Source organism: Psittacula echo, assembly GCF_963264785.1.
Source record: "Psittacula echo genome assembly, chromosome: Z".
Classification (NCBI taxonomy): Eukaryota; Metazoa; Chordata; class Aves; order Psittaciformes; family Psittacidae; genus Psittacula; species Psittacula echo.
Window position 1 is genome coordinate 98525053 of NC_137742.1, and position 13826 is coordinate 98538878.

Sequence of the window (13826 nt, forward strand, 5' to 3'; positions counted from 1 at the left end):
TGGGCTATAACATAATCTTTCAAAGGAAGAGGTGAAGGCTCAAGCACAGCTCTATTTAAAACTGTCTATAATGGCAAAAGTCTTAAAACTAACTCAGATTTTCTGTCTTAGCTGGTGGGTACGGTGGGCAAGGGTATCAATGAAGGCAGGGAGTATTTATGTTGACTTTGTGCAATCAGTGAGAGCTTTGAGTTAAGGCAGCCAAACCATTGGGTCCCTAGTCAGTTATCTAGAGACTTTCTTTACAGCTTCAGCACATGTAGGATTTTTGACCTCTTTTAGCCCCAGAGAACAAATCTCCTTTAGTGCAAGGAAAAGAAGCAACTTCCTTCCAAGTAAATGCCATCAAACAAGTAATATAATGGAATTATTTATGGCTAGGTCGTGATTTCTAGCCAGTCTTGCATTTGAGGATGGTATAAAATTCCACCAAACTAAGGGAGCACTGGAAGAGACATTCCATTTCCCAGCTCTGTTACAGCATTTTAATATTACAGTACACTCCCATTACTGAAACTGTTGGCCAGAAAATTATGGAAACTTCCCCACCTTCATTTTTACCAGCAAGATGTCAGTAAGAATTAAGTAATTCACAGGAAACTAGATGTAGATCTACAAAACCCAATTTCTGAGAAAATACTATTATTTAACTAACAAAATCATGCTTTTATTGGTGATGTTTATACCACCGGTATATTCTGGCTTGATTGCCTGCCAAAGCTCTGTTAGTATAACTGTGAGTGCAGCGGAACACTTTGCAGAGGGTGTTCCAATATTTCTGTAGTGGTACAGTGCTTCTAATACAGATAGAGCCTGAGCTTTTCATCCATGTACCCCCCCAGCACTGGCATTCATAGGTGACATGCATAAATAGTTGCTGTTAGAGCTGAGGCCTTGCTGAGGGCAATTGAAAAAGGAGAAATTTGGGGAGAAAAGCCAGCAAAAGAAGTTCAAGTACAAAGATTTAAGTACTCCACTTTATGAAAGACTCAACATGTAGCTTAAAGTAATTCCTCAGTACCCTTTTAAGAATGGACTCCATGAACAATGAAAGCAAAATGGATATTCATTGCAATGCAACACAGAGTGAGAAATCCTGGAACTAACATGATCAAGGAAACTAATTTTTGCCTTTCAAAGGGAATTAGACTCTGAAATTTTGGACTTCTGTTTTTGATGTTTTGTCGTCATTTAAGTTCTAGTGAGAACATTTCTGCACATATCATGACCGTATTACAATAGTTTACAAAGCTAGACTATTTTATTCTGCACAAATCTGAAAGGTCTACAAGATATTTCACAGTCTTCATTTTTAAATGGCATCATGACTTTGAATCAGTTTATGTCTGCACTGTCTGCAACCACTGTTACCAATATCGTACACAAAAGATTCATAAGTTATGTTCATACAACTTTGATTTAGTTTTTTGATTGCATACATGCTTAAAACTCCATTCTGCTCTTACTGAACAATATACTATTGTGAGGTGGGTAGGATGCAGTCCCACAGATATGATTTAGGCATTAATTTAAATCTCTTGGGCACTCTTTAGGTTCTTTCACAGCTAAACTATTAAATTATGTAATCTATTTCTATCTTGGAGAAGTATCTCAATTGTAAAATGTTATGATGTATGAAAACCAGATCCACGAAACTAACACTCTGACAATTTACAGAAACATAATGATTTTAGCAAATCTGCATAGTCCTGTGTTCTACAGATGACCTCCATAGGTGTTTGTTTCACATGGATTCGCACATAACTCCGGTGGTAATTCATGAGCCATACCCAGAGCTGTTTGGGTGTGATGACAAGGTCTGTCTTAAAATTGTCAAGAGAATGGGAAGTGAATTGGTTGGATATTATTTACAAGAGGAGAATTTCACATACAAACACAGACAACGAGATTTTCATGAGCAGCAGCCTGAATGAATGTTCTTCACCTGTCTTTTAAGCTTCTAATAAGATGCTTCACCTTTAAAATCACTGGAAACCTAGACATCTCCCTTGATGTTCACAAGAAGTGAGTTACTTTGAAAAATGAACTACTTATTTAAAAACTTCATTTGAGAGTCCAGTCAGTTCTTCAGAGATCCACACACCCTGTCCTAATCTCTTACAGAAATACTTTTTTTTTTTTGTCATTCTCAAAATTTTGCTATCCAAAATCATCTATCAAGCTTTTGAACAAAATAAACATTAGCCCCTACACAAATCTGGAGTAGGAAAAGTGAAATAAATATATTACATATCAAATAATATACATACACGTACCAAAATATACCTCAGAAGTTCAAGAAGAAAGGAATCATTATTCTTTGTTTATATGTAGTTATAGAGGTGAACAATGAACAGTGACTAGGTTATAAATTGTTCCATGTGGCATAACACTGAGAATGGATAGTATCATTTTTCTAAGGATTCCACATTTATACAGAAGTGCTGTGATGGGAAATACAGCTACCTAGATATTTGTGTACTGTTGTGTGGATGGCTTATTTATAGTCCTGTCATTTCATCACTCAAACTCTGAGAGAGATTTATAGGCTCTTCTTTATGATCTAACTGAATTACCACTACTATAATAGAATTAAATTTAGTATAAACATGATCTAGTTCTGTCATCATCCCTTATTTGTTTACATCAAGTCTTGCACCAGGTCTTACTTTAAGTAAAACAGATAGATCACTCTGAATGCAAATTTTAAATACTTAATGCTATAGTAGCAGACATACTTCACATTAAAAAGCTTCTGTCTGTGGATCATTGGAAGTCATTATCAGTTTTAATAGTGCACCAAGCTGAAACATGTCAACTACCATCACACAGGGAAAGTAAGGGAAGGTTTATGAATAAATGCAAACAACAACAAAAAACATACACACAAATTCAGCGGCAAAACAGAGACCAAAGTAGAAAAACCAAAAGAGATGTATGACATGTAATTGAGACTTATCATTCTTGCTAAACAGTTTAATAAAGGAAACTATCAAGTAATTTTATTTAGCAAAATATAGGGGGAAACAACAGAAAAGTTGAGAAAATGCTCTGCTCATATCTGCAAAAATTGGCTTGACTGAGTGAGGGTAACAGAGACTATTTTAACTAACTCACATTTTCCTATAACATAGTATGTGAAACGTGGATATTATTACTGCAGCACTGTATAGTAGGTGTGAGGCTTCTTTACAGCCTCTTATAAACTGTGTCATATTTTCTCTCGGTTTTATTACTGCAGTGTAAATGCTGGTTTTATTATGTACAATGAAGAATACATGTGTCTATGCCTGTTGAAGTCGTGTATGAAATGAAACAGTGAAATCCTTTTTTTCTTGTAAGTGGAAGTGAATTGAATACTTGGGAAAGATGCTAGTCAGGTAACACTTAACCTCTACTTTGAATTAGTATTGTAAGGAATAATAGTATTTACAGTGATAGGACATTCACCAGGTGAAAATACCAGAAATATTTCATTAGTTAGGATACAATTAGTTCAGCTACTTTATTCAGGCCTGTAAAACACAGAAGAATACAAAGAACCTGACAGACATATGAAGACATCTTTTCACAACCATTCTGATACTGAATTTAAACATTTTTGGTTTATTATCCTCAATAATAGGTCAGAAGTCTTACAGGCTTTTAAAACCTTTTTCACTTGGTCTTAATTACTAAGTGTGAATGTGTCTGTGTGCTGTTTTGTTGCTTCTGCAAATATTTGATAAACTGTAGTGTTACAAAATAAATTGAGAAAGTTGGGCTGTAGATGTTCTAGACCTCTAGCAGTCTTCAGCCAGCCACTACTTCCTAGTATCAGGAAATATTTCTGTCTTTGAGCTACTAGCTGGTCATATTAGACATGAAAGAAAGGTCTTAGAAACATTTTCACACCTTATTTCCTTACAGAAATGGACTGGGGTTTTTTCATTCTATTAACATAAATAGCATAAAATAATACCTTTTCATATCTATGTCTTACTTTGGATTATTGCAGTGTCTTTCTTGATATGTGACCCCACCTCCACAACTGCGAGTACACTCTGACCACTCGGACCAGGCAGACCACTGGCCATTTACAGGCTTGGGTCCATGATCACCGTATTTGACACACTGTCCTCTTCGACACCACTGCCAAAAGAATGCAAAAAACCATCAGAGTTAGCAGTACCTAGTAGATGCAAAAAAGAAGAAATCCACCTTTAAACGCTCCAGTTCTTAACCCTAATAAACATTAGGTCATCCACTGAACTCAGTGAGATAGTTCACAGTAGGACCAGGACTCTGAAGTAGGACATTGATATACACGATAGTATAGCTAAGGAATGTCCTAAAATTTGTCTGTGTTCTGAGTTGATGGTTTTTGAGGTATAAATTTTCAAAACTCTTGCAGAGTGTTTTTTTGGCTTACTCTTCCCCTCCAAAAAATCCGTGTTAATTTGTTGTCCTGTAGTGTCAGAACCTCAAAACTTCCCATGCAATTTGAAAATAGCCTGCTAAAATTCTGCTAACATCTTGCTCTTTCATCATTCAATTACAAAATACTGCACAAAGAGAAAAAGTGAAATAGAACATTTGTCAGTAAGGTGAAAATTGAATATTCTACTGGAAGAAACATTACATGAAAAGAAAATGTTTTGGGTAACTATTGATGAGAGTGAATTAGAAGGTTCACCTAAATTAGAAGGTTCAACTAAAACAAATAATCCTGCTTTTTTAGCAGTGGTAATTGATGAGAATATGTATGATGTCCTTTGTACAGCAAATATTATGGCTTAAGGAATGTTTATATGAGTGGAATTTGAAGCCTTGATCTAACTTCTCTTATAATTAATGGATTTTTCTACTGATTAAGATTTGCCAGCTGTATCCAGTTCCACAGCTCAATGAGAAGCATCGCTCCCTGCCATCAGATGCCTCTGCAGGGGCCAGTCCTGACTATGCATCACAACGTAAAGTTTTACAGAGCAATTCAGAAGTCCGTGATAGCAAACCTGCAGGGATCTGGATACAACTGTTTTTGACAGGAGCTGGTATTTGACCCATTATAGTCTAAAACCAAGTTAGAATGGTGTTATCCTACTTATGAAACAACTTACCATACTTATACCACAAGCTGTTCCTTCCGCTGCTGGCATGAACTTTGTCTCACACCTATGGCCCACTTTGTGACACCAGAGAGATTTGCATATATCCTGTAAAGAAAAAAAGTACTCACTTCAGTACTCATAATTCCCACTATTTCTTGGTATTTAGAAACAGTAAGAAATGGTACATGCCTCTGCTACCTTAGAAGCCGTATAAGTAAAACCCTTTCTGAATTTAGAAAATCCAGGGTTTAAGATACATAGCACAGCCACATCCTCTATATTGCCTCCCTGTTTATGTACCATTTCACTTATCTATCCTTTAGAACTATTTTGACTGAGAGATTGTAACTGAAAAAAAAGAGTGTTTAAAAGTTCAAGGCTAAAATTCCATCAAGTCTACAGGGACTGTGATACTGTGAAGAGACTAGATCATACAAAACCCAAGAGATATCTGAAAAACAGTCTCTCCACAGTGCTATTCACTCTCTCTTCTTTGTTTATTAGCTGTAGAAGAAACACAGCTGCCATCACCTGATAAATGTGGTTCGTATAAAATAAATCAAAATACTCCAAGATAATAACAGGAGTAAAAAAATCACAATACTTCTTTTCAGAATGAGCACTTTAGATCATTTAGTAAAGTGTCTCTTCTGAAGAGATCAGCAAGGAGTGTTGCAGTCACTAAAATAATTGGTTAATCTAAATTCATCCTTTATTGTTCTAAAATAATCCTATAGATCTTTCCCAAGCCTTGCTGTCAATGCATAAAACACAAGAAACTTAGCCCTTTTTATCCCACACTGATGCAAGCTTTGATCAAAACTCTACTTCCTGCTAATTTCCCTTAGCATAGTAGGCAAGGACTCATGGGTCTTCTGTGTTCAACTGTACTTCTTATGACTCCTAGAAAGAACATTTCCTTCTGAAATCCCCTTGATACTGTGACATTCCTCAAAAGGGGCCAGTACCTTCAAAGCAATTGGCAAGTGAGATAAGGTAGAGAAATAGCCTAGGCTGCTGAAGAACACTGTATTACTTGTATTTATTTCATGTACTGCAGCTCTTTCATGGAATTTTAACTTTCTAAAGTGTATCAACAGGTACCTTTACAAAGCTGAGGTTGCACAGTTTTGCTTTCATTCCAAATTGCCATTTGCACTGGGTATCAGCATCATAGATCTGTCCTGGCAGTTTGTCAGGGTATTTATACTGTCCTGTTTGCTTAGGTTCATCAATCAGGCAGGCAGCTTGAGCTGTACTATAATGAGAATGTATATTAATCATGACTATGACCTTTATATAAAAATATTTTAATTTGCTACAGACCCAGCAAAAACACATACTATGGTATACAGTATCTTTAACTAGCTTTAGATGTATGCACTGAAATGAGAAACGTATCTTATTGCAGGAACCAAAATATCTTGACATCTTGTTGGTAGCCTGACCTGTAAAGTTTTAGGGAAGCAGGAATTTCCAGGCTTTGGGACTATTGTGACAACAACAACGAACGATTTCAAATTCTTTTACTCCTTTTATACCTGTATAACCACAAGCAACGTGATCTAGTCTGCTCCTTTTCCCTTAGATTCTCAAAATCAAGAATCAACAGGCACACTATTTCATTTTAGTATTCACTCTGTGTGCACTGACAAATAGAAGGCTGCTACAGCTCATGTGCTTTGGGTGTCTGTGTCCAAAGTTACCCTACCAAAGAAAAGGGTCTGCTTTTTTCCTCTGTATGTGTTTAAGAACCCATGTCTCCAGAAGGTCACTCTGTAGACATGGGTTTATATGTCTACATGCTGCATTTATTTTCCAAGCGTCTCTTGGACCATACTGCATGTTGGAGGGCTTATGTGACATTTTAGTTTGTAATTCACTTGTGTAGTCAGAATTTGTTGCATCACTGCAGCAGAAAAAAATACCACCAGAACTCTGTCACCTTTCCCAGCCACTACAGGACACTAACTAGGTATTCAAGGATCAGATCCTTGAATTCTAGCACTCTCTATGTGGTTGATTCTCACTCTGAGGAATTAACATCTAAACCACCTGTACTGGATTTGGTCTTAGTAACAACTATTCATTTTTCAGCAATCCTGTATAGTCTACCCATGTATGACAAACTATATAAAAGGAATTGTACAGGAAAGGACTTCAGTTCTGATGACATTAAACACAGACCAAAACACAGTTCCCTTAAAAGCACCACTGAGTAATGCCAACATGCTGGAGAAATAACTGGCATCTTTTATTTTTTCCTTCCCCTCCACCCCCAGAAGCAACATATGAAAAATGCAAAATGTTCTTACTCATAGCATGAGCTAGATGAAGACAGTAACTCCAGTGAGGAAGGGTACTAATGTTAATTTACATTTTGTGATGACTCTGGTACCACTGTGTCTGCCCTCTTTTGCGTTCACTTCCTAGTAATTCTCTAATAAACCTAGCTGCTGAAAGGAATGCCTGGGAACGAATGACATGCCAGTCATCGCTGCAGGATGTTCCTGGAGGGTGAAATTCATTCTTTTGAAACGAGGCAGGATTAGAGCCACTTATATGCCATACCACCTATACACTTCGTAAGTGTGGGCTCAAATAGTATATGGGTTTGAGCACATTTTGAAAGAGGTGAATTTCACACTTAAGTAATTTTTATGTCTGTTCAAGAATTCAAGCCCAGTTACTAAAGACACATTCTCTGGCACTAGCCCAGATTTACCTCTGACCTACCTGAGAAATTTGTTGAGATACTGCCTGCTGCATACAGACCAAGAAAACACTCCATTGTTCCCTGTGAGTGTGGGAGACATAATATTACCCTCAGCCTTTCTACAAGGATTTCCTTCTCCATCATGAATCATACCAAAACTGAAAAGAGATCCAAGCATGAGAGTGAAAATCTAGATTAATTAGAAGCAAGACAAAATTTGGGGCACAAGAAACACTTTTTGGGTAACAGTGTGAGTCATCCTTTGCCTAGTGATAATGTCTGTTGCCATTAATGGCAGGCAGATCAGAACCCAGAGAAAAACCAGTGTTACACAGTTGTAAGAATATAACTTCACTGTCCTCCTAATTTGGATGGAAGAATTACATAGCTACATTCTATCTGTAGGAAAAGAAGTGGGACTGAATCAACAGAAGGTATGAATATAAAAATGTGATTCTTCTAATTTTGGCCACTAACTTGCTATACTATCTCAGGCAAATCACTTTCTTTTCCCTGCCTTTGTTACACACTGCCGCTTACTTTGCCTAGACTGTAACACCTTCAGTGGGAATACTGCTTCTTACTGAGTGCTTGGCTCAGCCTGCAGCATCATGATGCTCTGCTTTCACTAGGAGAGGTGTTAGGATAATATAAAGAGTAATAGGGAATAATAAAAAAACATGTTAAAATTACAAATTATGTGGAGCTTATGGATATAGTAAAGCTAATTTTCAGTTTTTTTCCTTTCACTGTTTTGTATTAATTCACTGTATGGGACATCTGTGACTTTCAATGTGTTTTGAATAGAAGTTTCATAATCTGTTACTTCAACATTGTAATGCATTGGAAACTCTATGAATGTAATCTGTGCACATGCAGGGAATATCTAATGTACTGAAGTCAGTCCTTTGCTGTTATAAATCACTGCAGGCTCATCAGAATTACATGTGCTGCCACCACCAGAGGCTCCAAACTTGCTAAAATATATGTCTCCTTCTATAAATGGACAAACAAAAGTACCAACTGAGCTAATATCTTTGAATCCTTTATAAAATACTAACTTTGTTAATATGCATTGCAGCCAAAGAATCCACAGCTTAACATACCCACTGACAGGACAGGCTCTGAACTCCCAAAGGAACCTTTAAGTTTTCAGGTAAAAACACAAACCACTTGAAGAAAAGCATAAAAATGTATAACAACTGAAGCTACTCAGTAGATCACAGAGTGTGATCTGTGCAGTATACAATATTCTTCTGCTATTAAATCCTTAGGTTAACACATGCACAGCAGACCTGAGCACCTCCAAGGCTGTCACAGTCTTTTTATTACTCATGGAATTTGTATCACAAAGAAAAAATTCTGTTGTCTTACATCACATACTAGGTTGTTTCAGGAACATGAACAAATTATAATAAAGATGTTTTGTATCTGGCACAGATTTGTTCCAGGAGATAAGATGCATTTTATTAGACAGAAGTATGGAAATGTACCAAGGAAAAACTGAATACTATGACAATCAGAGGCAATGGTGAAAAAGAAAAAAAAAAAAAAATAAAAACATTTCCAAGTATAATCTCTCAAAACAAATAAGAAAATAAACAGGAAGGAAGGACATTAAGAGACTAGAGGAGATAATTCTTCAAAACTGCGCGATGAGCCTGATTCTCTCATTACTGATCAAAGGGCATTAAAAATATACTGAAGTCAGTGAAATTGCATTAGTCTGACAGGAGGATCAAACAATATATATTTTACATATTTGGTCCCATTGAAAGTGTTGGCACAATTCCCACGGGCTTCACTGGTAGCTGGATTAATTCTTTAATTCCTTGTTTCCCTTCAGATGTACAGAAACCTGTGAAAGGGTCTCTCATGTAGACATTAGGTCATAGTATATACTGTAGAGCATATTTGTACAATGAAAACTAAATAGTCCTGATTCAGTCATGCAGAATCAGAAGAATTGATGCCTTGACCAAACAGCAGGCTACAGTATGACTGCTTTTCAAAGTTATTTCGTTGTTGGACAAAGTAAAGACCCTATGCCCATGTTTTATCTGACCTTTGATTTCAGGTTTGTAGCACATAGAGAAATTATGCTTCTATACCTCCGGTGGTTAGACAGAGTTCAGCTTAAGGTATGTTAGAATTGAAAATCAAAACCATGAAAGAAGTTGTTAAAAAGTAGTTAAAAAATATTTGGGAAAAAAAAACCAAACAGGACAGTCTAAGCACCTTGAGATTTATATATTTATGTATAGGAGAATGTAAGACATATGAAACCTACTTGTGTCCAGATTCATGAGCAATTGTAAAAGCCAGTCCTAGGCCTGTATCTTCATTAATGGTACAACTTCGGTACTTGCTGCACATGCCACTGATAGGTGCAAAACCTGAATGAAGGAAGCAGTACAAAAGCTTGTTCCTCTGCAGAATTCCAAATACATGTATCATCTGCAGTAGTCCTAATAAGTCAGTCCATCGTGGTGCATGAAGACAGTTGTCTACCTCATCAGGTTTATCATGGAGGAATTACAGCAGACTTTTATTTGACAATAAAGAGACTCCTGTATAAGATGTATAAATCAAATCTAACCTCCCAAAGTAATTTGTAAAGTTTATTCTTTCCCAGCCTTTTCTGCTCCCAAATTAGGGAGGAACCCCACTCAAAAAAGGCAAGGAGTCACAAAAAGAAAAAAATAAACTGGAGTGGCTCAGAAATAGTCTCAAAATCAAAACTATTCCTTGAAGAGGTGACAATCCAAAAGGATGTCTTTAGATAACTTATTTTGCCACTTTTCCTGAGGCAATGATACCAGTTATACCTCAAAGACAAATACATACTGTTCTTTCGTTTTCACAAGGCTAACACTGTGTGCAAAATTGGACTTTTTTATTTTAAAACATTTCAGTCTTTATGAGTCAAGATGCTGCTGTTGACACCCATGAGTTTATCAGAATGTGTTTTCATGTCTTACCTAGAGTATCACAGGGCTCATTTTTCCAAGAGCAAATATCAAAACCCGTAAGCAAGATGGCATGGTCATGGCGCTTTCCATTCTTCCCAACCAGAGCAGATTGCCATTGACAAAAGCTGTTCAGTGACTGGTCCGCATGGTGGTTAATCAGTAATCCACCCTGTAGATATTTCACAGGCACAGAAATAGGATGCTACCATCAGTACTTGAGAAAGGTGATTGAAAGAGTAAGAGTTGGTTAGAGAAAAGGGAATTACTTTTTCATATTTGTTCTACATAAACTGATGCATTCCCACGTTGACTGTGATGATCGATTCAGTTGATAAGGGAATCTATTACAGTAGTAAAATAGAACTGCACCTTTCCCCAGACACATACGTATTTTCAAAATCAATGGCTAGACTTACATTGTACATATATATTTGATTCCTGATAAAACTGAACACTAAATCATTTCCAATTTTGTGATTAAAATGATTGGAGATTTCTGAGAAGGAAAAGTATTACCCAAGCAGATCAACCTCTCACAAATTTCTTTTTGTCAAAAGAGATTTTCTGCTCTTTTGTCTGGCTCCCACATTTTGTTACATGCTATCTTCATTTTGAGACTTTTAACTCCTTCCCCCTTCTGATCATCACATCCTGGAAAGCCCAGTTCAGTCTTATTTATTTAAATATTTCTTAAGTAGGTTTCCCATTCCCGCTATTTCTCTTCAAGAAGATGCTGGAAATCATTGTTATACCTTACTGGAAGTATTTTAATGTTTCTGAAGAACATTTATATGAAGACTTTACTATCAAAAGCAGAGAAGCAATGAAATGCAGAAAGTGTGATTTTGGAAGTTTTTGTGATTTTAATATGCTCATGCTTCATGTTGTCAGAAACCTCACATGAAAGTTCATATACATAACGTCGAAGACTCCAGTGTTCCCCGTGAACAGTACTAAATAAAGTATACCACACAAAAACACTGACACAACTTACAGGCTCTTGTTCCAAAAGAAGAAGACTCACAACAATAATGTTTATATCACTTCCAATTGTTCCATCTTTAAACAGACTAGAGACCTGCAACAATTATTGAAAAGGAAATATAATCTACATGTATATATATTTTAAACAGACTAAACAGAGTTTGAGTGTTGAGTTATTGCACTGGGCTTCAACTTTCAATACAAATAAATGGAATTCCACACCTTGTAGGATTCATCCAAAAGAACTTACACCTGCAGAATTATGCCCCAAATCACTACATTTATCCAAGAAACTTGAAAACCTTCTATTGACTTCAATGGGCTTTGTTCTGTCCTTGTTCTTCTGGACCAAGTATAATCAAGTTTCAAGTTCAAGTTTTATAGTACAAAACTAAAGAGCAGAGATACAAAGGAAAACGTATGTACAGTTAATTTACCTTATTTTTCTCAAAATAAATTTGTTCTTTCTCATTTTTTTTTCAAAGGGAGACATCAGACGAAACAGACTAAGCTTCATCATACTAAACGAAATGAAAGTTTCAATTGCAGAGTATCTGCCTTTTTTGTATTACACAAGAAGTATTTTAAAATTTAACATTTTTAATATTTTTATTTTCTTTTTTTTTAACCCTCAGGTATTGCTGCTAGAACTGGGATAATATAGGGATATATTTTTAAAGAGCTGTTTGACATAAATAATGTATTAGATGAGGTTTGAAGAAAAGCTTGTATAAGGTGTCCCTGCTTTTTTATTTTTTGTGTATTATTTGTCTAATGAAAGATCTTATTCTGGGCAGCAATACTCCACAGGGAAAACATACTTCAGTTGCACCACATCTTACCATATTCATAACAGTTAAGATGTATGTTGTTACATTTTCCTTGCCATGTTTCTCCAACATTTTTTTATCTGCCACAACAAGGGTTTCAACATTTAGACTTCCATTTTTCTGAATTTTAGCAGGTGATCTTCTGAACCTTGAAGAAGTCCCATATTCATCTGAGCGAATGTATATCTCTTCTGTGGGTGGCTTAGGTGCATCTGAAAGGAAATAAAACTTAGTTTTGGAAAGTATTCAGGTCACCCACGAACACTTTCATCAGAAAATTAAGCATCACAGGTTTAGGGCCTTGCATTATTTTTACAGCATGTGATTTAATACTTATGGCTAAATTCTTGTACATTTATTAAAAAATATCTGATTCATTCCTGGGGGAAGGATGGCTACAGTGAGAGAAGGAAATGAGAGAATCACATTTGTATGCAATAAGCAGTTTAAAATAAGGAATTAACCTAATAAAATGGTAAAAAATGTGGCAAAAAAATACATGCAGATTTTTAAACAGAATATCCACATTTTTCTTGTCCTTTTGATAACTTCCTGAGGTGTTTGGCATGTGCTACTTGCATAGCAGTTGGTAAAAAGTCCTTTCCATAACAGCTGTCCACTATCAGTACAGAAAGGAGACACACACAACAAGATTCCTGCCAGCCTGCTATTGCTAATGTGATTGACATTAACCTTCTACATGAATTTGCCACTGAGATTATTCCTTCTGGGAACATATTTATTTAGTATGTGGAAATGTCAGGCAACAGCAAGCTGGGTGTGACAACAGGACATGCACATCCAGACTGGACTTCCCAATGCCAGGGTGCACTTTTTCTGTCTCTGCTTGTGCAGCATGGTCAACGGCACAGTTACAGAATGGTCACTATTCCATTTCTTCAGAGATCCAGAAAATGGGAAAACTATGTCCTATGCCTTATAATGCTCCTGTTATTCATGGCTTCTCTTGCATGAATCTATATACTGCTTTGGTTTGCATCAAGAATCAACTCGAGGGCCACATTAACATACTATCTGGATAACAATAGGATTTTTTCTGACGCAGGATGTAACATGACACACGTGAGGGAGCCTCAGGTAATTAAAAAAAAATCATGTCTGTGCCTCATCAGAAAGTTATTCCAACAGAGCTAAACCAGACACTACTTCCTCCCATGCCTAACTGGGAAATCAAGAATATCACAGAATGCGCAACAGTGGTCTGCTTTCAACT

General features: G+C 36.4%; 1 protein-coding gene across 2 annotated transcripts in view; it reads right to left on the reverse strand.

Moving 5' to 3' along the window:
• ADAMTS18 (ADAM metallopeptidase with thrombospondin type 1 motif 18) overlaps positions 1-13826 on the reverse strand; it is a gene marked incomplete at both ends in the record, with an annotated part of 73985 nt that overhangs the window by 29347 nt on the left and 30812 nt on the right. For both annotated transcript variants that reach the window (XM_080637774.1, XM_080637773.1), the window contains 8 exons: positions 3983-4131; positions 5100-5195; positions 6195-6348; positions 7827-7964; positions 10097-10202; positions 10788-10947; positions 11773-11856; positions 12605-12804. In XM_080637774.1, coding sequence (XP_080493900.1) covers positions 3983-4131; positions 5100-5195; positions 6195-6348; positions 7827-7964; positions 10097-10202; positions 10788-10947; positions 11773-11856; positions 12605-12804 — 1087 coding nt within the window. The remainder of the gene's footprint in view (positions 1-3982; positions 4132-5099; positions 5196-6194; positions 6349-7826; positions 7965-10096; positions 10203-10787; positions 10948-11772; positions 11857-12604; positions 12805-13826) is intronic.